Raw genomic sequence first — 25,063 nt, forward strand, 5'->3', positions numbered from 1 at the left:
ATTCTGCACCGTCAGCAGATAGAGCTGATAAGGCTGACATTCAGTGTAGTGTTTGATTGAGCCTCCCTTATGAAAGCAAGTTCAGCTTAGAAGCTAACCCGATCTTTGAAAACTATGTGTTTCTTTAACAGATTAGAGTTGCAAGCGACTGTTTATTTTGTGTGTTAGTTGGAAACTATTATATCAGTTAAATAATATATATCGCCTGTGTATTATAGATTTTGATCCAAAGTGAGTAACATCTCGTGGTGGTTTGTTGGAGGATACTTTGCTGGTGGGGTAATTCAAGATATCTGATGAGGTGCATGACAAACTTGATGGTAAATGAGACACATTTTAACGACTTAATTGTATAAAGTTCAAGGAGCTTGCATCTCAAAGTAGTCTTGCTCAGGCATCTAAAATGAGCCAACAAATTTCAAAGGGAACTCATTATCAAACTCTTAAAATAGTACCGATCAATCATGAAGTAAGTAATTATACTTATTTTGACAATTATTATATGCCATATTATACCCAAATACCCACTTTGAGTAATGACATGCATTGTCTTTCTTTCACAGACGGCCGCCGTTATATAAGGAGTGTCGTTGGCATCGTCTTTATATGGTTTAGAGGTTTGTTAGCCTATCTTAATTTGTTAATGCAATGACTCCTGAATAAAAACTCAAGTTTGAATGTGTAGTTTTTTAGTATGTTATGTATGCTATTTTTAATTTTTTACATACAGTGAATTTATTTGACTATTAAGTATAACTAAAAATGATGTTAGTTTTAAGTGCCATTGTATCGTCAATTAATGTGTCATGGTGCGCCTACATGACAATATGGAATAGTCGGACGACTAACTGAGGCTTCAAAATAGGTTCTTGCTACTTTGTATTTATAAAATTACATTCTTTGAATATTTATAAGAAAGGGACAATTGGGCGGGGTCATGTGAGTACATAACAAAATTAAATAATTAACTTTCAGTGTGATCTACTCATCTACTTCAATTTTAGTAAATCTAAGAAATCTTAAAGATAGGCAGAGAAGTCTGTCATTCAACACATCTTGACTACACTAAAAGGACCCTTTTTGTACCCATTATCCAAATTGCCCTACTTGTTGTCATTACTATATGTTAACATCTATATCTTTCGTCTTTTAGTTTGATTTGTGACTTCCCCATTGTAAGATCTATCTCCCATAAAATAATGATTTAAACTCTTGGATTGCTTGAATCACTTTTATCTTCATCACATTTAGAATCACTACTACTATTATTATCATATAAGTTCTATCATTTCATTATATTTTACAAAATACTCCATGTTTTGTTTTGCACTCCTAATATAACGACGACGATTTGGATATTTACAGGAGGACCTTGTAACAGTGGGTATGATATACAGCAACAAAGATCAAACCTTGTAACAGTGGGTATAGTATACAACAACAAATAATTAAAAGGGTTATGTTCGTGTTTCTCTAGGTAAAACCAGAACAAAGTGACATTTTAGTGGATTCCATCAAGAGTGTAGTGGCATGATGAGGCAAATTATGTTTTGATAGGTCATAAATGTTGCTCCTTACGTTTGTTTCTAAATTTGTCCGTAACCCAAATGGGTTTGGAAGATAATATGTTTTGTAGCGGAATCATAAAACATACAATCAAATGTCACCATAGAGTATTTGTGATATTGAAATGTAGTAACTTGAAATATTCAGCAACAAATTATTTTAAGCCTACTTGTGGAATGATTTTATTACACCATCCGATTAAAATACATTGTTATTAGAATTTTGTTTCCTTAATCCCGCGAATTCGCGGGTATTAAACTAGTATAAATATAAAGAAATTACAAAAAGAAATAAATAAATAAATAATATAATATGAATAAATACATAAAGTAATTAATAGAATGAAAATGAGAAACTAAAAACACGGGTTATATAAAGGGAGTATAAATAGACTCCTATATCTATCTCCCCCAAACAGTCCGACTGCAAATTGCTACTTGTGTAAACTCATCTTCTTTACTTTTTCCAATGGCCGTCAATGATAACACCGCCGTTATCGCCTGGTTCGTCCTTCTTCCAAAACGCCCTTATACTTTATCGTTAATCTCTCATTATTAATTATTATATTATTTATTCATTTGTATAATTAGGGGTTCAGGTGAAGACGGGCAACTAGGACTCGGAGACAACGAAGAAAAAGATTTGATTTCCTCCGTCACATCTCTTAATTCCGTCACCGTTACTTCCGTCGTCGCCGGTAGCCGTAACTCTCTCGCCGTTTGCGATGACGGCAAGGTGTCTATACTTCCACACTCACACACACACGCGCACACTTTTTATTTGTTTTTACATTTTACTACACTTTGCTTTACTGAATACATATCTATTTCTATATTAATCGTAATAATAATAATAATAATAATATAAAAATAAATTAAATTACTAAACATAATACGTTTGTGATCATACTGTAATATGTACAAATGTTATCTCACGTGTGTGGTTGTAGAGCTATAATACTTAGAAAATGTACAAAACTACAATACACATCACTGTGCTAGGGTTTTTCATATCTATACTAATTTGTTTGTTAATCCTGTATTGCTGCATATTTTGCTTATGTAATTCATTTCATTAAAAATTGATTGGATCCAAGGCTTATGTATAATTGTATTTATATAATTGTGTATATTTGTAAGGTTTATTTGATGCTTATGATGTACTGTATGTTTATCAGTTGTTTATGTGGGGTTGGAATCAAAGAGGGACGTTAGGGCATCAACCGTCGACTAAAACTGAGAACGTTCCTAGTCAAGTTAAAGCTCTTGACAAAGTCAAGATTGTTCAGGCAAGTCGTTATTCGCCTAATGGCTATGAATAACAGCTAGCAAGTTGTGTTCTTGTTTTAGATACAACTAGTTGTGGAGCTTTCGCTTCGCGCCGGGGCTCCCTTTTGAATGCGAGTTAAAAAAAAAATCTTGATCTATTTTGTAAAAAAGAATTTTTTTCGCTTCGCGCCGGGGGCTTCTTTTACCTTTTTTGTTTAAGTTAGTTGATCTATTTTGTGAAAAAGAATGTTTTTCGACATCTTTTTGTAGCATTGAAGGGTTGTTCCTTTTATGAAAGTTGCCTCTTTTATCGTTGAGGGAAAAAAAAAGGTAGTTGATTTTTTTGTAAAAAAGAATTTTTTTCGACATCTTTTGGCAACATTGAAGGGTTGGTTCTTTTACGAAAGTTGCTTCTTTTATCGTTGGAGACCAAAAAAAAGAAGGTGAAATGACGAAAATACCCCTAGTTACTATTGTCTTTTAGATAGTATAGTAATAGTAATTTATATTGGTCGTTGATTCAGGCAGCTATTGGTGGTTGGCATTGTTTGGCTGTCGATGATCAAGGCCGCGCTTATGCTTGGGGTATTTTTCCCGTCTTATGTTTCACTTGTTTAAAGTCTTTATTTTCTAAATGCTGTTAGCATTACACAAATTAGCAAACTTGATGGTGTGATAATTGTGAATTTGCAGGTGGGAATGAGTATGGACAGTGTGGTGAAGAGCTTGAGAAGAAAGGCGAATCTGGTAGGACTTTGAGGCGAGATATTTTGATTCCTCAACGATGTGCATCAAAGCTTTCAGTTCGCCAGGTCTAATTATCATTTTCCTTAAATTTTAAAAATTTGAAAAAGCCCTATCTATATTGTTACTCAAGCGCTATTTATAGGCATTCTTGCTCGTCTAGTAAAATTAGGGGGCAGCTGTTCGGTCGCCTATGATACTAGGACCAATAGGTCAAAAATGGGTTTACCGTGCAGGTGTTGAACGATCCACTATACACAGGTGTGGGCTTACAGGGCTCATAAATTCTTTCATTCATCAATAGGGCCCTGATACTCTGTTTCTTCTTAGGTTGTCTGTAAGTGTAGTTCGTGGTTTACGGGTGAGGTTATCTGGATAGATGGTCAAGAGAGATGAACCCACACCACTTGCTATTATTGTATTTATTTAACATAAGCTGACTTATTGTGGTTGAAGGTAGCTGCTGGCGGCACACATTCGGTGGTGCTGACACGCGAAGGACATGTATGGACATGGGGTCAACCATGGCCACCTGGAGACATGTGAGTTGCTCATTTGTTTTTGTTGTATGCTAGCCTTCCTTTTTTTTCTTTTTGATTTTCGGAGTGAATGATATTGTAACCTAATTGTAGAAAACAAATTTCAACACCTGTGCGAGTACAAGGTCTCGAGAAGGTTAAGATGATTGCAGTTGGGGCTTTCCACAATCTGGCTCTTCTTGAGGATGGAAACTTATGGGTTTGGGGAAACAATGAATACGGACAGTTGGGAACAGGGGATACTCAACCGAGATCACTTCCGGTTCCTGTTCAAGGGTTGTCTGGAGTCAAGTTGGTTCGTTTCGTTCCGTTTCGTTCCGTTTCGTTCTTACCACCTTGATATATTACTGGATGTTCTTCAAACTATAGATGGCAAATTTTTTAAATGTGACTAACTGTAATGATTTTTGCTTTGGGTGACACTTTACTTGCGTACACAAAAGGCTCAAATTTTCTACTCTTAACAGGTTTCGAATAACGAATAAAAAATCACAATGTTCAAAGTAACAATTATCAGATTGATAGGGTAACTGTGTTATCCTCCTTGAATTAAGTTATGTGAAAGTTTAAGTTATTTTGTGAGTGTTAAGGGTGTTACCCAAAACCGAAATCCGACCATATTTGATCACCTTATGCCTAACTATAACTTGATTTCATATTTTGTTATAACCGAACAAATTTCTAAATTCTTGTTACATCAGGTTGATGTTGCTGCCGGAGGTTGGCATTCTACTGCTCTTACAGATAAAGGAGAGGTATCTTGTATTCCATTAGTTCAAGAATGTTTATATTTTACAGATTATATTCAAAGTTCTACCTAATTTATATGATTTTCTTATTATATACTTGTCATATTATCTCTTCTGCTCAAGGTTGCAAATATCGCTACTTGGGGAGTACTCGGTCGGGACTTTTTACTGAGTACTCGGATGTTGACTAAGTTTGACTTTGACTAATTTTGACCGAGTTTTGACTGATTTTGAGTTATAGCCGAGTTTTGTCCTATTTTTTGAGTAATCCGAGTTTGGGTCGAGTTTGACCATGTTTGACCGAGTACTTGCTTAGTTGCAAAAACCGAGTACTCGTCGAATAATTCCGAGTTCTGTAATACTGCTTCTGATTACACATACTGGGCTTAAAAAAAGTTCAAACTTACCTGCGTTTATCATTAGGTGTACGGGTGGGGCCGAGGGGAACATGGAAGACTCGGATTTGGAGAGGATAAAAGCAGTAAGATGGTCCCACAGCAAGTTCAGCTACTAGCCGGCGAAGATATCATCCAGGTGTCATGTGGTGGGACCCATTCTGTTGCGTTAACACGTGATGGTCGTATGTTTTCTGTAAGCATCAACAAACACTTGGAAAAATCCACTTATTTCACTTATTTTCTAGATCGACTGAAACTAAATACTATGTTAAACTCACCATTTTTAACTCAGTTTGGTAGGGGAGATCATGGAAGATTAGGATACGGTAAAAAAGTAACAACAGGCCATCCATCAGAAGTACCTATTGACCTTTCGCCCCCAAAAGACAACCGTGGTAATGAACCAGGACGATGGTGCGCTAAATACGTGGCTTGCGGGGGCCGTCATACACTCGCGATCGTTGAATGGCACCCTACTTACGCAGATGAGCTGATCTAATTATTGCTGTTCTATGTATTATGGGGTGATTGAAGTTTCGGTTTTTTCAAGTTAGTTTAAAGTTTTGTTTATTAAAGGATCGATCCAGGACTGTTTTGGGCATGTAAGATTTGATTCGTGAGAAATATATGTATCATTTCTCGATCTTCAAACATATTACAATCCAATATAAGAGCAATATTGTCATTTTTCAATCAAACTATTCATATGTAGTAAGCATCAGCTTTGTTGTGTAATGTAATGTAATGTGTATGACATAAAAGTGTGTTATTCCAAAGAGGAGGTGCTGGGCTGAGACTCGTTGGGCACACGGTGAATGACGGTTTCGTCCTTGTGACTCAGATAATCTGGTCCGTACTTTTTGCTAAATAGTCCTGCGTGTAGGAGCATTAGATACAACAGCTGGCTGAAAGTTGATATCGTGATGAATAATTCCAGTGTTTGCTGCACATTTACAATCATTCTCAGTAAACAAACTAGGGGTGTGTGGGCATTGCCCCGTTTCACGGCGAAAAGCAAACCAACAAATAAATAATTTCAAAAAATAATTTACTAAACTACCCCTAAACATGAACAGGTGAAGGTTACTGTTCATAGAGGTAAAATAATTAAAGATAAAAAAACTGATATTACCAGGCGTTTTCCTCTTCGTCCTCCCATTCTGATTTCCTTCCAAGCAAAACTATAACAACCAAAGTGTGTCAGCTGTAGAAGAAGAGAGATTCAACTAATTTTCTTTTTTCATTTCATATGGCTTAAATTGATAAGAGAATCGTATGGGTTTTAAATGATGAGTTTTAATTTATATAACTACAATACAATGTGTATAAAACAAAGCAAAAGGATTTTATGAAATAAGAAGTACCCAAAGGCAACAGCAGTAATGGCCCAAGCAATAAACGCTGAAGACGAAGCACTACCCAAACTGGCGCTATGCCATGCTCGTTGATGCATGAATCCGATTACCAGTGAGCACAATCCGGTTGCACCTCCTAATATTGCAAAATCTAACATGTATGTTGTAGATGGATTCCCTCCTAGGTCTAAAGCCATACAATTATATAAAAAAATATGTCATTTTGCATCAATTAATCTAAACTTTCACAAAACTGAATCTAGATTTTTAACCTATATATGCATCATAAGATATACTCCAGTAAGAACTCAAATATCAGTAAGAATTCTGTGAAACACATTAAAACATTTAGGTAAGCGAATCCATAAAGGAGGTCAGGGGTTCGATCCCATGAGCTGCAAAATATTTTCTTAGAGTTTACCCCCCATTTCACAGGAGTCTAAGGTTGCGAACATTTTTCGTTCAAACCTCACCCTAGGAGGTTTAATTACCACATGCGATGCCTGTATGGATTCGCCATGGAGTTTTCCTCGAGGGACAGTAAGACCTTAATGTTCGTACCAGTAGGACCTTAATGTTCGTACCAAGGAAATGATTGGGTGGGTGGGTGAGTTTTGACATCATCTTCTGACCCTGTCAGCGACTTCTAACCGCTGTTCAAAAAGTAAGCGAAGTCAATTTATTTAACAATTAGAAATATGCATCTAATTTGGCAAAAATGAAATTCTAGATCGTCTAAGAAAGTGATGAGCCTGCTGATGAGGTGACTCAAAAAGTCAAATAACAATAACAACAAAACTCAATTTCATAAAAAGTCAAAATATTAAACTCAAGGTTAGGGGTACTAAATGGTTAACTAAGAGAGTAATTTAATTTTGTACGGTTCAGTACACATTTTATTATCATTCCAAGATGTTACAAACAAACGGGTTCTATGTTCAACGGTTCATTATTCGATTAAGAGAATCAAATATCAAATATAATAAATAAAAATTGCATCTCTGCCGGTGTGTCCTTCCCAACTTGAAAACCCTACTGTTCTGTTTACTTTATTTTTTCTGCGACCGATCTCTGCCGCTGAAATACTCCACTTGCTATTACTCCTTGTCGGTAAATCTGTATCTATATATTTACCTTTCATGTTATATGGCAATTATTAAATTTCGTGCCTTTTAATTTTATAGTCGGTGATTGAATTGCAATCAACATCTCAATTGTTGATTTTGTAACTGTGTTGCTGTTTAGCTAATTTTAGTTTTGGTGACTTTCTTCTTTCGATCTACTTCCATTATTTATCTGCTATTAGAATCATCCCGGTAATTTCATGTTTATTTATCTGCTATCAAAACTGTCTTTTACAGATCCATTATTATATTCATGTATGTGGATAAGGTAATGTTTGTACAGATCCAGATCTGATTCCTTTTTCTCTGATTAGTTCATTTCAATTCCTGTAAAATTCGTATTATTAAAATACAAATGAAATTAAGTTCGCACAATTTCCATTTCATCTTCTGCTAACTTTCATCCCCATTTCCAATTTCTTCTCACCAAATTCCCACCACCGTAAAACCACCCTAATCCACCCAACATCCACCACCAAAGTGTAAAAATGGAGTGTGTGAGAGAGAGTGAGAGGGGAGAGAGTGAGAGGAGAGAGAGTCATGCACACAGGTTTAGTACGACGGGGCAGAGAGATCGAGGAGAGGGAAAGCCTAGGGTTCCGACGACAACAAAGTTTTTCGGGCATCGTTTGACATCATTTATGTTCTTTAATTTCGGTGATCATTGGGCTATTTCTGATCTTTGGCGGGTCTTCAAGCAATTCGGCGATCTTAGGGACATCTACTTGGCAGGCAAACGACTAAGAAATGGACTCAAGTTCGCTTTTGCTAGGTTCCATGGTGTTGGAGATGAAGCACAGTTTCTTCGTCGACTAGAAAGCATAACGTTTGATTCAAGACCAATTAGGGTTTTTAGAGCCGTCAACCGTTCGCAAAACCCTGACTCAAATCGTTTCAATACCAGGCCTGTTTTTCAAGGCAACGGACCAAAAGGTAATACTGGTGGTGCTTTCTGGATACCAAAGGGGTCATCAAAGGTGGGCACTAGTCGTGGAGATGATTTTCCGGCTCTCAATGAGGTATTCGGTGAACCTAAATCTAGGTTATTCGGTGAACCTAAACCTCAGGAGGATTTAAGAACACTGCTGATCAAATCTAGATCGAGAAAGGCCTGGAAATCGGAAGAAGCTGAAAGGTTTCGTACGGTGGAGGTTGAAGATAACTCTCCATTGGTGGGGATGGAAGATTGTATTATTGTTGGTGAACTGAAAAACATTGGTGCACTTAACCTTATTACCACGATAGGGCTGGCTAACGGATACGATGGTATACATATTAAGTACATTGGTGGCCTACATGTGTTATTGATATGTGCCAACAGTGTTACGGCCAAAAATATTGTATGTGATGCTAATTCGCCGGTGAAAAAGTGCTTTAATGAGTTAAAATTGTGGGATGGCCGTTCAGTCAATTTGGGTAGATTAACGTGGGTCGAGATCATAGGGGTTCCGTTTAAATATTGGTCTTGTAGTACCTTTAAATCAATTGCGGAGTGGTGGGGGCCAGCCCTGGATTTCAAGAATTGCAATATTATTCGTGGTAATCAAAATCTAATTTCGGGTAAAGTCTTGATTCATACTAAGAATGACGAACGCATCAATGGAATAGTAAAATTGGTCGCAGGCATCTGGTGCAAACATGTTGGTATTTCAGAATGTGATGATAAAATAGAACTTGATTTGGAAAATATTCCACAGTCGGATTGGGACAGCTCGGAAGATGAGGAAGAAATTCCGGATTCTTTGTCCGGTGATGACGCTTCCGATGAACTTGAAGATGGGGAGATTCGATCGGAAAAAGGTCAGGTGAATGGTGGCGGTCATGGCAGCTTACCATTGCAGGTGGAAGATGATGGGTCTTCCTGCATGGGAATTAAGCAACCTTTTGATAAAGATAATAATGATGATGCTTTTTTGTCCAATGTGCAAGAATCACCTATAGATGCAAATATCTCCAAGTCCAAGACTTCGGATACCAAGGTGAGGTCTGATGTCTCGAATAAAAAAGTAAATCCTGAGGGCTGTTATTCGGGTACTAGTGTTGGGTCAGCTCACTTCAACTTAAATGGGCCCAACTTTCATGTTGATAAATCTGGCCCAGTATCTCGTGATAATCCAGCAAAGGTGCTTAGTGTTGATGGGCCTATTAATCAAAATAAGTTTAATATCATTAGGCCGGCCGATCCAAGAGATAATGTGGTGATAGAGGATCTCGGTGATACCGATTGCTCATCGGATGAAGAAGAATGTAAAAGTCCAGTTAAGAACTACGGTGGTGACGGGGTGGAGAAGGCTAAGATTTCCGGTGATACATCCTCGTTGAATGTTATGGATACCGCTAACAACTATTTGCCTAAAAAAGCAAGTAAAGGGGTTGTTTATGCTTCTGATTCGTCCAATTGCTGCTGGAATTCCATCGGCAACTGGAAAGCTTCATCGAAAATTTTACATGCGAAAAAATCGACTAGGAAAGGGAAAGGCGTTGAGGATCCAAGTGGGATTAATTGTGTGACATGTGGTAGTAGAAGATCGAAACTGAGTAAGAAGCCATCGTCGTCTAGGAATAGCAAGAAGAAGGAGGTGAGCCAATTGATATCGGAAAACAGTATTGGAGTTGAGGAATTCGGCACCAATCTTGGTCTAAAATGGACCAAGAAAGATATGTAAGTGTCTTCTTTCTCTGTTCGTATCTTCTTTTTATTTATGAAGATTATTTCCTTAAACATTCGTGGGTTCGGGTCCGGGAAAGAAAGTAAGTTTGGTGATGTTAAAAGCTTATGTTTGGTCGAAAGGCCCTCTATTCTAGCATTTCAAGAAACTAAATGTCATAACCTTGTCGACAATTGGATATTCGGGCTTTGGGGTTCTAATGATTGTGGGTATGTTCAAAAAGAAATGATTGGTAAGTCGGGGGGACAATTAATAATTTGGGATAAAAACATCTTCGAGGTTTATAGTGAGGTAATTGGTGACTTTTTTATTGCTATACGGGGGAAATGGAAACAGTCGGGAAATGAATCGATTATTGTCAATGTGTACGGTCCGCATGATGACGCCAATAAATGTAAGTTTTGGGATTCGCTTGACAAGATCTTGTGTATTGATGGTGTGTCGTGGGTCATTTGTGGGGACTTTAATGAGGTTAGATATAAGTCGGAAAGATTGAATTGTGAATTTTTTTATAACCGGGCTAGGAGGTTTAACGAGTTTATTGATAGAAATAGTTTAGTGGACATTCCTTTGGGTGGGAGGAAATTTACTAGGGTTAGTGATGATGGGTTGAAAATGAGTAAACTAGATAGATTCTTGGTTTCGGACGACTTTCTTAGCTTTTGGACCGATCTAAAAGTGGTGGCTTTAGATAGAACTGTATCGGATCATTGTCCTATTATGATGTCGGATGGTGAAGTGGATTTTGGGCCTAAACCGTTTAAAATCTTTGATGATTGGTTCGTGGTTGAGGGTATTGACAAGGTTATTGCCGATTCTTGGTCTGGTCCAATGGGGGGTAACCGGAAGGATTGCGTTTTTCGTAACAAGTTAAAAAGATTAAAATGAGACCTTAAAGAATGGAGTAAAGTTCACTTTGGCAAGCTTGATTGTGAGATTGAGTCGGTTAAAAAGGTGGTAACGGATCTTGAAATGAAAGCAGAAGTAGGTAGTTTAAAGGATGAAGAGCGGACTAAATGGCTAAACTCAAGAAAAACATGGATGGAAAAGGAAAAAATCAAGACAGGGATGCTAAAACAGAAAGCTCGTGTTCGTTGGATGATCGATGGAGACGAAAACTCAAAATATTTTCATAATTCCTTAAAGAGGAAATATAATAAAAACAACATCCGGGGGATTAATGTTAATGGGTCTTGGTGTGAAAATCCTAATACAATCAAAGAAGTTGCTTTCAACCATTTTAAGAGCATATTCGAGGTACATAATTCGGATGGACCAAGCCTTGAAGGGCTTTTTTCTGAATTGATTACATCAGCGGACAACGAGCTCTTAGAAGCTCCTTTCACGGAAGGGGAAATTTGGGAATCGGTCAAATGTTGTGGTAGTTCGAAGGCCCCGGGACCGGATGGGTTCAACTTTGGTTTTTTCAAAAAGTTTTGGTCCATAATCAAAGATGATTTGGTAGGTGCTATCAACTGGTTTTGGGTTTTTGGCGAGTTTTCAAAGGGTTGCAATGCCTCTTTTGTTTCCCTTATTCCGAAGAAATCGGACCCGCTGAGTTTAGTGATTATCGCCCGATTAGTCTTATTTGCAGTTATTATAAAATTATCGCGAAGATGTTGTCTTTGAGAATTTGTAAAGTGGTACCTAGTCTTGTAGGGAAGGAACAGAGTGAGTTTCTTGGGGGTAGATATATTCTAGACGGTGCGTTAGTTGCAAATGAAGTGGTCGAAGATCTTAAACGAAACAAAAAGCACGGCCTAATTTTTAAGGTAGACTTCGAGAAAGCCTTTGATTCGCTTAATTGGGATTATCTTCTTGAAGTGATGAAATGTATGGGGTTCGGTACCAAATGGTGTAAGTGGATTTCCTCGTGTCTTAAATCGGCTACAATCTCCATTCTCATAAACGGGTCTCCGACAAGTGAGTTTAATCTTAAAAGGGGCGTTCGCCAAGGTGATCCCTTATCACCTTTCCTTTTTATTATTGCAGCGGAGGGACTTAATATCCTAACGAAAAAGGCGGTTGAGAGAGGGATGTATAAAGGGGTGGAGGTGGGTAAAGATAAAGTCGTCATTTCTCATTTGCAATATGCGGATGATACGATTTTTTTTGGCGAATGGAGTAGACGTAATGCGCGAAATTTAATGTACTTGTTGGAATGTTTTGAACGGGCTTCGGGGTTGAAGGTTAATTATAATAAAAGTCAATTATTTGGGATAGGCATTAGTAATGATAACGTGGAAGCTCTTGCGTCTTGGTGTTCATGTCTTGCAGGTCAGTTGCCTTTCATGTATTTGGGTATTCCCGTGGGTAATAAGATGAAGAAATTGAATGATTGGTCCCCGGTGATCGAGAAATTTAACAAGAGGTTAGCGGACTGGAGAGCAAAAATGATTTCATTCGGTGGACGGTTAACTTTAGTTAAGTCGGTTCTCTCTAGCCTACCTCTCTATTACTTCTCGCTCTTTCGTGCCCCTACTTGTGTGCTAAATTCTCTCGAGAGTGTGAGACGAAAATTTTTTTGGGGCGGGACGGGTTCTAAATCTAAAATGTCATGGGTTAAGTGGGAAAAAATCCTTCTTCCTCACGAAGAAGGAGGTTTAAATATCATGTCCTTAAAAAGTAAAAATTTAGCTCTTCTTTGTAAGTGGTGGTGGAGGTTTAAAACCGAAACTAACACTTTGTGGGTCGCCGTAATTCGTAGCATTTATGCTTCTAATGGAGGTCTTGTGCTTGGAAACGGGCTTGTCCGAAAACCAAACGCTAGCCTTTGGAATTCTATTTGTGTTGCAGGAAAACATGTGGACGGGTTAGGGATTCCTTTCTCTAAGTCTTTCATACGCTTGCTCGGGGACGGGAAAAGCACCTCTTTTTGGAATGACATTTGGGTGGGGAACGCAAGCCTCAAAGACAAATTCAAAAGATTATACAGGCTCGAGATTGACAAAGATATCAACATCAGTAACAAAACCGAAGAATTTAAGGGAGATGGGCTCGGCAATTGGGCCTATCCACCTATGGGACGAACGAATAGTGAACTAACTGAATTGCGAGATACTGTTCGGAACTTGCAGCTGATCGAAGATAAAAAAGACTGTTGGAGCTGGAATCTCAATTCGAAGGGTACATATATGGTAAAGGACTGTTCGGTTCTAGTGGACAAAGTCATCCTACCACGTGCGGTTAATTCAATTGAGTCGTTGCGAAATGGTTTGGTTCCAAAAAAAGTAGAGGTGTTTATTTGGCGGGCGAGATTAGGTCGTATACCGGTAAGGTTGGAGTTAGATAAACGGGGCATCGATTTGAACAGCGTGAGATGTCCGATTTGTGATGGTGACATTGAGACGGTGGAACATATACTTTTTTCTTGTCAAATGGCCAAAGACATATGGGCGAAAGTCCTTAAATGGTGGGGGTATAATTCGGCTTTATTCGGGTATGAGGATATTTTTAATGGTACCTTCGGCTACGTAGCACATGATCACAAAAGGAACCAATGGCAAGCGGTTTGTTGGGTGGTTTGTTACATTATATGGAAGAATCGAAATGCAAAGGTGTTCAAGAATAAGCTCGAGACGGTCCCATCTTTATTTAGCGAGGTTCAAGTTCTTTCATACGATTGGATTTCACGACGTTGCAAGGGTCATATTATGGATTGGCTTCAATGGTTCTCACAACCTTAGTTTCTCTCTTTTGTTAGTTGCAATCTTTGCAATTAGCTTAGGGCGGTGTAATTTGTTTTCTCTATTTCTTTCGTGATGTATTGTGTTGTTAAAGTTGCCCAGTCAACCATGTACTATTCGTGATTGTTTAATATAAGTCCTTCTTGCTTTTCAAAAAAAAAAAAAAAAAAAAAATATAATAAATATAAGTTAGTGAAAGATAGAAAGGTAACTTACGAGGGTGGTCCTGTTGACCATCGATGTACTTGTCAAGAGACCAGGCAGCAAGTCCAACCATTATTATATAAATCACAAAGTTGGCTGCCAACATTGGCACCATTAAACCTCTACCAATCTTTCCTACTTCCATCTTTCAAACTCAATATATTTAATAATTTCTGTAAACACCCAAAAACTAAATATGGAGATTTAAAAAAAAAAAAAAAACAGAGAGCTTGGTGTGATTTCAAAGGCAAAAGAGGCTTAGAATCCACCTAAACTATAAGGTTCATTAAAAAACACTACACATTCCTCAAATGTTAGTTGAACAAAGGTATGGACGTCAGAGTACAACTTATAATGCATAAGTACAAGTTATTTCCTGTTCGGAAGATTTTAGAATTCTGTAGAAAAAAACAAAAGTTATTCTTGGACTTTTTTCTCTAGAGATGACACCATCAAACATTTTGGTCTTTCTTTAACTTTTGGTCAATATGGGTCCCATGCTTTTACACGTGGACTGCATGCATGCACCAGTGTCCATCAAGGCATGTTTTTTACATGTCATTTGTTGCAAAATATACACACTATTTTATTTTTTTTATATATGGTGCACTTGGGGTTGCAGTTACACGTCTACGACTAGTGAACCAAGTGGAGGTTCAAACATTGGATGACATGTGATTAAACGATGTTTCCCTTTCCAACCTCCTTGCCATTTCGAACCAGATTGTTATGGCAGAACATGATGGAAATAAATACAAAAACAGTATATGATCAATGTAAAAAGAAGAGAAGAGGGGCAATTTTCTGTTTATTCTCACTGATTAAATTGGGAGATACAAAACTCTCTCAATAAATCAAATGCTACTACTATCTTCTATTTTAAACTATAAGCAAAATAAACTACACGTACGTTATTGCTATCTAAAAAATAGGATCCACAGCTCCATGTTCCACGTTTGTAGATGATTTGTTCAACTGCTTTCCATGATCCCAAATACTCGTTCATATGCTTTGACCCGGTCTAAATTGCTCCAACTGAACACCCTTCTTAATTATGAAAAGCAAGTTGATAATGTGCAAGACGCATTAGTAGTTGAGAATTCGATTTTGTCGTTCAAGAAATTGCACAAGATATTGGTACTAAATAATGTAGGTGATAATTTAAATATGTTTTTTGTTGGTTAAAGTTGTACTAATGAGATGATCAATAGTTATGTGCTAAGACACTTTATTGAAAAATGACATACGGGAATAAAAGTTTCTACTACGTGTCGGATTAAATAACGGTTATTTGGTGATTTAATTAACCCTTCGAATTGGATTATGCGTTTTACGTTCTGAACGCTACTATATGCTATCCGGTTTTAAGCGCAATCGCACTTTTACGGATCTTAATCACATACATGGTAATCGGTTTTATTTATTAATGGCATCTTTAACATATTTGCATACGTTGAGGGCGGCACATCACTAAATTCCAAAACAAAAAAGATTAGGGGCGTGCATTGTTCGGTACAAACCTTGGGGTATTTAAGCCAAATTTCACACACCCCCAATTCTAAGTGTAAAGTTGACTAACAAGTCATCAATTAGAACAAAAGTGGATAAAACAAAGACAAGAGCAGTAACGACCGATACATGCTTTCCAAAATATCTCTTTCCATGGCTTTATTATTTTTATATTGACAGATAAGCCAAGTTCCAATTATACCAAACACTGGTCCCTGACTAGTACACTGGTCCCTTAAAGATTAGCTGTTGTGAACTAATACATTTATAAATCAGTAAAATTTTCGTCAATATGTGATATGTTTTAAAATTAGGGTTTGTTTTTATTTTTTGGGCTGCTCTTTTCTCTATGTCCTTACTGATTATGTATTCGGTAACATTAATTGAGTTTGAAGTTTGATTGTATTTAAATTCAAGGTCTTATTTAAGAAATTTATGGTACAGAATCAACTATTATATACATATATAAATATATATCTAAGAAATTATTAATAAAGTCAACATTGGTCAACGACCGATGCGTCCCCGACGCGTCCCCGACTCGGCCGACGCGTCCTTTTTAGGTCCTGACCGATGCGTCCCCGACTCGCGACTTTTACAACCTTGGTCCCACCAACTATTTTAACTTTTATTGCAATTGGAATGTGTGTGGGAAAAATATAATACGGTGTTATCTTATAAGATGAGTATACAATTTAAACTCTAAAAGATATTTTTACAAAAAAAAAAAAAAATCGGAGATACTTAATAAGCATCAAGTATATTTTTAAACTTTTTTTATATAGAAAATATTAATTTAATTAAAAAGGATAAAATAAATGATAAATAATAAATATTTTCTCTTTCCAAGACACTGAACTGACAATCGTCCCAATTCCCCTGTTTTTTCACCAATGTCAGTTTTCAGTGTCAGTCCAGTCAGCGTCTAGTCATCAGCAAAATACTGAAGTAACACTGAACTGACGCGTCACCACACCTAGTGCTCTAATAGTTCTCAACAAGGACTTGATCATTTTGTGGTGTGCTCAATGGATGTAACTTTTGATTTGAATGACGGGAATGTATCTATCGATAAGGGTCCTTTGATTTGAATAATGGGTATGTATCTATTGGTAATGGTTCTTTTAATTTTGTTCATGTTTTGATCGAAATGTTTGTGTAAATGCAATTTTAGTAGAAAGTACAAATAGAAAAACTAAACAGATTTGATCTTGAACGTTCACCCTGGTTATTCACAAATAGCCACGAATTTTTCAAAGCGATCATCAGAGGCGGAGCCAGGATTTGAAGATAGGGGTGCATTACTTAATAATTGAATATTAACAACAAAAATTATACGGATATCATTAAAAAGTGTTACGAGTATTATTTACAAGATCATCAAATAGTGATAACTATCTTAAACAAAACAAATATTTGAGGTATATAAATGTATTAGTTCACAACAGCTAATCTTTAAGAAATTAGCAAAATTTCTACATATGCCAGTAGTTTTCTTATTATATATTCAATCTGTTATAATTTAGTAGTTTATAACTACCTTTAGTGACCTATTTTCAACTATAGTAAATTCTTAGTGAAGAAAATGGGTGTCTGCATCTTTTCATTTCAATCAGTATTTATAATACAACAATATACTGTACATGTTTGAATTATGAGGGTTAGGTGAAAACAATTGTCATCCATAATTAACTTTCTCACAACACTCCCCTTTGGATGACAATTTTATTAGAGTGCAACTAGTACCGTCTCGTTAAAAACCTTGCTAAAGAAAAACCCAGTGGGATAAAAACTTTAGTCAAGGGAAAAAGAGTGCAGTATAGAGTTGACTCCCCCTCAAGTAAACATCGCTGAGTCGTCACATCTTTTGAACTTGCCTCATGCCAATATTGTGAACGTGTGTTCTGAAAACAGCGGTTGAGAGTGGTTTGGTATAAAGATCAGCAGAGTTGTTGATTGAACGTATCTCATTTTAATCTGGTTATCTTTTACGAGATCTTGAGTATATGAGAAGAATCTGAGGTTTTCATCTGAAACTGTATCATCTAAATCTTTTATGTACAAGTTTAGCCTCTGTGATTTGTCTACAATCTCCTTCATGGTTTGCTCAAACCATTGTTTCAATTCCTATTCCCCTTTAGTTTTTTCTGAGCCTTACCAACATATCACTCTTTTCCATCAAACTTATGACCGTAAAGACCGTCTATGGCTTTGGCGCCTCGTCAGCATTTATATTTTGTTATGTCACTTTTGATACTCTTCTTTCATTTGTATTATGCAAGCTGCATTATCTTCATATATAGTTGTTGGTGAAGATAGTTGTTGGTCTTTTATAGCATTATAGTCCACAAGAATCAATAATGATTTGTGTCATTGATCTCAACCAAACACATTTTCAAGTAGTTTCATATAATGCAATCACTTCATCATGATTTGATGATGTTGCAACAAGTGTTTGTTTTAAGAACGCCATGATTTTGTGGTGCCTCCATTTAGGAATACATATCGAGTTTGAGATTTATCTTTATGAGGATTTGATGAATGACCTGCATATACATAATCAACCAAATCTTGTTTTGAAGCGTTAGAATAAAATAATTTTAAATCAGCAGTTCCTCAAGGGTATCAAAAATCTGGTTGATCCCATTTCAATGTCTTTTTGTAGGGGTTGAGCTGAACCTTGTCAACAAATTAACTGCAAAAGAAATGTCAGGTCTTGTACAATTTGTAAAATACATAATAACTCCAATTGCACTAAGATATGGAACTTCTGATCCGTAAAGATCTTCATGATCTTCATGGGGATGAAATGGATCAGTGTCAATATTGAGTGATATATCAACCAATGGTTTTGTCTTTAAAAATGTTTTCAAATCTTTTCGGTATAGTTTGTTTGATGTACAAGTAAACCATTAGGCATATGCTCAATTTGCAATTCAAGGCAGTGCTTGTTTTTTTTTCTTTCAATATCTTTCATTTAAATTTCTTTAGAAGTTGAATGATTTCATAGATCTCTTTATTTGTTCAGATGATGTTATGATCATTGAGATAAACAACTTACAATCACATATCCGGACAATGTTTTCTTAATGAAAATACATGGGCAAATAAGATTATTTGTATACCCTTTGCTTATATAGTAATCACTTAATCGGGTATACCACATGCGACCCGATTGTTTCAACCCATATAAAAATGTTTGTGATTCAATGGAATACATTTCTTTGGGTTTTGCATTAGATGTTTCTGATACCTTAAACCCTTTATGGATATGCATGTATATATCACTATCAAATGATTCATTTAGATAAGTAGTAATAACATACATGAGATGCATTTCTAAATTTTTTAGAAACTGTTAGGCTGATTAAGTATCTAAAAGTAATTGCATCTATAACAGGAGAATAAGTTTCATCATAATCAATTCCCGGTCTTTGAGAAAAACCTTGAGCTACAAGTCTAGCTTTATACCTTGTAACTTCATTTTTCTCATTTCTTTTTCGCACAAAAATCCATCTATACCCCACAGGTTTCACATCTTTAGGTGTGAGAACGATAGATCCGAAAACTTTTCTTTTATTGAGTGATTCAAATTCATCTCGTATTGCTCCTATCCATTGAGTCCAATCATGTCTATTTTGACATGCAATGACAGATTTTGATTCCAGATCATCATCTTTATTCACGATGTCATTGTAAGATTATATGAAAAATCAATATTTGTCATTTTGTTTTGGTTCCATAATATTGTATAATTTATTGCAATTTATGTATTTACATCGTCAATATCCTCTGCAGAAGGAATATTGATTTGTGGTTCTTCTTGAACAACTTTTTACCTCATTATCAGATAATTTTGTTTTTCGAGGATTTTTATCTTTGGAACCAATTGGTCTCTCACGTTTCTGGCGTGACAAAGACTCAAGAGTAACATTATTGCCAGCTTTTGAAATTTCAATTCGAGCTGGAGCATTTGCTGCTGCCTGCTGGTATATATGATTTAGTCACTCTTTTTGTATATGTAAATGCACCGGGAAATTTATTCGCAAGTTCTTGCATATGCATTATTTTTTTAACTTCGAACTCGCATTCTTTTGTGCGAGGATCAAGATACATTAATTGAGGTTCACACCATGAAACATCATTTTCTTTATTTTTATTTCTCCCCCTAATCTAGGGAACAATGTTTCATTAAAGTGATAATTGTAACAACCCAACCCGATAACCGACCATAAACAGTCCCTAAAAAAAAAAATTTAAAAGCTGCTGGACAGGGGAGTGCGCGGCGCGCATCCCCTGTAGTGCGCGGCGCGCACAGAGCACTCCAGCTTCTGTCCGAACTGTTTTTAACACACAAAAAGATGGACCACTTCTCGACATTTTTAGACCGAACGCTTTTCACAACAAACTTATATATGTAAAACTAACACGAATCAAACATAAAAATGATGTTTTACAAGCGGGCCCACACGACCCAAAATACAAGTTTAATACAAGTTTAGAGTTTCGACCACCAAAAAGTTTAAGTTCCAAACTACACAATGAGCATGGCGTTTGAGATTAAACTACCCAACTACCGGTCAAACTCCAAGAGCTACTAAAGCCAAAAGCGTCCCCTAGCATCAAGCGGGATCTCTAGTCCAATACGATGCCCTTACCCTTGTCCAAAACCGAACCTATAAAATGGTAAACAACGAGAGGGTAAGCAAAGCTTAGTGAATGCAATAATTATACGAATACATATATAATTATACCTACTTGCATACACTTACACAAACCGCAAACATGCTAGCAACACAATTAGCTTATCGTCACATTAACAAGCTATAATCTCCAATACCACAAGCTAGCAACAACCGCATAATAATATAACTCGAAATGATATAATATGCTTACAACACAAGTAACCATGGTCGACCAATAGTACAAGGGAACGACGCTCGCGAAAACGCCATCGGTGTTCATAACATCCATTAGGGCACTTAACACCTCGCACCACTAACCCCTAGGGTGCCACCTTAACACCTCGGCACATCACCCCGAGTGGCATCTTAACACCTCGATGCAACACTCATTATTTTACGGAGTGGTGTCTTAACACCTCGACACTACACTCCTAGGTGGCATCTTAACACCTCGATGCTACACCTGAGTGGCATCTTAACACCTCGATGCTACACCCTTCACGTGAAACGTGGTGTCTTAACACCTCGACACTACACTTTTCACGCTACAACAAATAGATACATTATATACATACGCATATAATTATTCCACTCACCTTAACAATTAGATGACGATTTCAACCTCCACAAGCTTCAAAGCAAAGTACCTAATATAATAAGTACTTGATCAACACACAAGCTAAGTGGACTCAATACTAACACTTACACATGAGCATTTAATGACTTAATGTATTAAATCGCCCATTTATACCAAAACCGCCCAATTAAAGTCAAGACCACCACTAATCACTTAAAAGCTAGTGATTAAGGTCCAACAACAACAACTAATACATAATTAGGGTAATTCATACCCATCTTTCCAAACTAGGTCAATTTATTACCCAAATAACCATTTTAAGACAACACACCCATTTCGGGTCATCCACTAACTAACCAACACCCATTTACTAAATAACTAGGTGTGTTAGCAATTAACTCACCAATTAGGGTTCATAAACATCATTTAATACTTTGAAACCCTAGACTAGTCACCAATTAGTATTCAAGACTCAATTTTACCCAAGAACACCCAAAATCACCAATAATGGGTTTTGTGTTCATCATTTACTCAACCCTAACCCTTACACTAAATCTAAGTAAGGAAAATAAAATTAGAACATACCACAACTACCACAACGAAGCTAGAGATAAGATGAACGACTTTAATGCTTGAACTTTAACCAAAAACGAGCTCCTTCCTCTTGGATTTAAGCTTTCTCTCTCAAAAATCACAATCTCTCTCTAGAATTAAAGTTAAAGTGATAAGGTTGTTGATAATGGAGTAATGGTGCTCCACAAACTGACCTATCTGCCTTTAACCCGTCCATAAGTGAATTTACCAAAATGCCCATCAAAATATCTGATTTAAAAAGCTAGAACCCGGCTACAGTAAGGGTGCGAGGCGCGCTCCCTTTAGTATGCGCGGCGCGCACTAGGCTCAGCTCACTCAGTGACTTCTGTTTAACTGCACAACATCACCCACACTCAATGTAACATATTTACACTGCTTTACAAACTGATTAGGGTCTTACAACTCTCCCCCACTTATTCGGATTGCGTCCTCGCAATCCAAGCCGCATGACAAGAGGGAAGATATACCAACACGAACTCTTCGGGCTCCCAAGTAAACTCGGAACCTATACTTCGACGCCATTGGACTTTAAAAGTCCTCACCTCTTTATTTCTCAATTTCTTAACCTTTTCATCGAGTATAGCAACCGGCTCCTCAACATACTCCAACTTGTTATTTAGCTCAATCTCGTCTAACGACACCCAAGATGAATCATCCGCAAGACACTTACGGAGATGGGAAACATGAAAGGTATTATGGATCCCCGCAAGTTCTTCGGGTAATTCCAAACGATACGCGACTTCACCAATACGAGCTAAAACTTTAAAGGGACCAATAAACCGAGGAGCTAACTTTCCCCGTTTTCGAAATCGAATAATACCCTTCCATGGCGAAACCTTAAGCATCACCATATCGCCTTCTTGAAATTCGATCGTTCGTCTACGTTTGTCGGCATACGAATTTTGTCTATCTTGAGCCTTTCTCAAATGTTCCCGAATAATATCAATCTTGTTATTCGTCTCTAAAACCAAATCGGTACTCCCGATTTCTTTTTGACCCACTTCTCCCCAACAAATGGGAGTTCGACACCTCCGCTCGTAAAGCATCTCATAAGGTGGCATCTCGATACTAGTATGATAACTATTATTGTACGAGAATTCCACCAAAGGCAAATGCTCATCCCAACTACCACCTAAATCAATAATGCACGCCCGTAACATATCTTCCAAAGTTTGATTCGTACGTTCGGTTTGACCGTCCGTTTGAGGATGATACGCCGTGCTCAATTTCAATCGCGTACCCATATTTTCGTGAAACTTTTCCCAAAACCGAGATGTAAAACGAGTATCTCTATCCGAAACAATAGATATAGGAACCCCGTGTCGAGAGACCACTTCCTTGATAAACAACTTAGCCAAGGCCTCCGACGATATTGCTTCTTTAATGGGAAGAAACAAAGCACTTTTCGTCAACCGGTCAACTATCACCCAAATCGTATCAAATTGGGTTCTCGCCGTCTTAGGTAACTTTGTTATGAAATCCATGGTAATGTGCTCCCATTTCCATTTCGGAATTTCTAACGGTTGCAATTTACCATACGGCTTTTGGTGTTCGGATTTTACTTGCAAACACGTGACGCATTGCTCAACATACTTCACAACATCACGCTTCATGCCCGACCACCAATAATCTTTCTTCAAGTCAAGATACATTTTCGTCGCGCCCGGATGAATGGAATATTTTGACTTATGTGCTTCATCAAGTAGCACTCGTCGGTAATCACCCATCTTAGGCACCCACACCCTTCCTTGGAAAGACAACAAACCACGCGGACCCATAGTAATAAACTCCGATTGGCCCACGATTCGCTCCGTATGCTTGTTGTGAACATAAGCCTCTATTTGAATCTCACCAAGCTTTTCAAGAAAATCGTTGGTAATAATCAAACGTAACGATCCAACTCGTATCGCCGGATGTTGACTCTTTCGACTCAACGCATCCGCGACAACGTTCGCCTTACCCGGATGATAAACTATCTCACAATCATAGTCTTTCACCACATCCATCCACCTACGTTGGCGATAATTCAAATCTCGTTGATTAAAGAGATGTTTCAAACTCTTATGATCCGAATAAATCGTACACTTGACACCATACAAGTAATGGCGCCAAATTTTCAACGCATGCACAACCGCCGCCAACTCAAGATCATGAGTCGGATACCTCGTTTCATGTTCCTTTAATTGTCGAGAGGCATAAGTGATGACTTTACCTCTTTGCATTAGAACACACCCGAGACCATTTAAGGAAGCATCACAATAAACCACCATGTTTTCAACACCTTCCGGTAACACTAACACCAGAGCTTGACACAACTTCTCTTTTAACAATTGAAAAGCAATTTCTTGCTCGTTCTCCCAAACAAACCTCGCATTCTTCCTTGTCAATTTCGTCAACGAAGAAGCGATCTTAGAAAAATCTTGGATAAACCGACGATAATAACCTGCCAATCCGAGAAAACTTCGGATTTTCGTAGGCGTAGTCAGTCGTCCCCAACTCTTCACCGTCTCGATCTTCCCCGGATCTACTTGAATACCATTTTCGTTCACAATATGACCAAAGAATTGAACTTCCCTTAGCCAAAATTCACATTTGGAGAACTTTGCATACAACTTCTCCTTTCGTAGCGTCTTCAATACTTCACGCAAATGATGTTCATGTTCGTTCATACTTTTCGAGTAGACTAGTATGTCGTCAATGAACACTATTACAGACTTGTCCAACATAGGTTGGCACACTCGGTTCATAAGATCCATGAATGTTGCCGGTGCATTCGTAAGACCGAAAGGCATCACAACAAACTCAAAATGCCCATAACGCGTTCGAAAGGCCGTTTTCTCAATGTCTTCCTCACGGACCCGCATTTGGTGATAGCCGGACCGTAGGTCGATTTTCGAGAAATACGTTGCACCTTGAAGTTGATCAAACAAATCGTCAATCCTAGGTAACGGATAACGATTCTTGATCATCACTTTATTCAACTCCCGGTAATCGATGCACATCCGCATACTACCATCCTTCTTTTTCACGAATAAAACCGGAGCGCCCCATGGCGAAGCACTCGGTCGAATGAAACCCTTTTCAAGTAGCTCTTGGGTTTGATTTAACAACTCTTGCATTTTCGTCAGCGCTAAACAATAAGGAGTTTTAGCAATGGGGGTAGCCCCCGGAACCAACTCAATGCGAAATTCAACTTGTCTTTCCGCCGGAACACCCGGTAACTCATCCGGAAAAATGTCTTCAAATTCATTAACTACCGGAATTTCACGAATGGGTGGTGGCTCATTGCGAGTATCAACAACATGAGCAAGGAAAGCCATGCCACCGGTAACAACGAGACGACATGCCCGTGCAAAAGTGCATATCGGCACCGGTCTCCTTCGCTTATCACCATGA

General features: G+C 37.6%; 2 protein-coding genes across 2 annotated transcripts; one reads left to right on the forward strand and one right to left on the reverse strand.

Annotated features, from left to right (window-relative positions):
- Positions 1-1,971: 1,971 nt before the first annotated feature.
- Positions 1,972-5,992, forward strand: LOC139861871 (ultraviolet-B receptor UVR8-like). Its single transcript, XM_071850394.1, has 10 exons — positions 1,972-2,069; positions 2,157-2,301; positions 2,744-2,858; positions 3,363-3,419; positions 3,528-3,646; positions 4,035-4,120; positions 4,211-4,412; positions 4,819-4,872; positions 5,290-5,457; positions 5,557-5,992. Exons 1-10 carry the CDS (start codon positions 2,035-2,037, stop codon positions 5,761-5,763), a joined length of 1,188 nt encoding a protein of 395 aa, XP_071706495.1. The 5' UTR covers positions 1,972-2,034; the 3' UTR covers positions 5,764-5,992.
- Positions 5,972-14,447, reverse strand: LOC139861872 (membrane protein PM19L-like). The gene is made up of 4 exons (XM_071850395.1): positions 14,315-14,447; positions 6,629-6,806; positions 6,397-6,445; positions 5,972-6,207 (listed from the first exon to the last, which is right to left on the reverse strand). Exons 1-4 carry the CDS (start codon positions 14,445-14,447, stop codon positions 6,031-6,033), a joined length of 537 nt encoding a protein of 178 aa, XP_071706496.1. The 3' UTR covers positions 5,972-6,030.
- Between the last annotated feature and the right edge of the window lie 10,616 nt (positions 14,448-25,063).

The sequence above is a fragment of the Rutidosis leptorrhynchoides genome, chromosome 8 (genome assembly GCF_046630445.1).
Source record: "Rutidosis leptorrhynchoides isolate AG116_Rl617_1_P2 chromosome 8, CSIRO_AGI_Rlap_v1, whole genome shotgun sequence".
NCBI classification, from domain to species: domain Eukaryota; kingdom Viridiplantae; phylum Streptophyta; class Magnoliopsida; order Asterales; family Asteraceae; genus Rutidosis; species Rutidosis leptorrhynchoides.

Bases quoted from the DNA above. Each gene is read 5' to 3' on its own strand.
- LOC139861871 (XM_071850394.1), top strand. From the start codon at position 2,035: ATGGCCGTCAATGATAACACCGCCGTTATCGCCTG. The intron at 4,121-4,210 runs GTGAGTTGCTCA...ACCTAATTGTAG, and splicing joins CCATGGCCACCTGGAGACAT to AAAACAAATTTCAACACCTG. The intron at 4,873-5,289 runs GTATCTTGTATT...GTTTATCATTAG, and splicing joins CTCTTACAGATAAAGGAGAG to GTGTACGGGTGGGGCCGAGG.
- LOC139861872 (XM_071850395.1), bottom strand. From the start codon at position 14,447: ATGGAAGTAGGAAAGATTGGTAGAGGTTTAATGGTGCCAATGTTGGCA. The intron at 6,807-14,314 runs GTAAGTTACCTT...GTATGGCTTTAG, and splicing joins TGGTCAACAGGACCACCCTC to ACCTAGGAGGGAATCCATCT. The intron at 6,208-6,396 runs GTAATATCAGTT...GTAAATGTGCAG, and splicing joins GACGAAGAGGAAAACGCCTG to CAAACACTGGAATTATTCAT.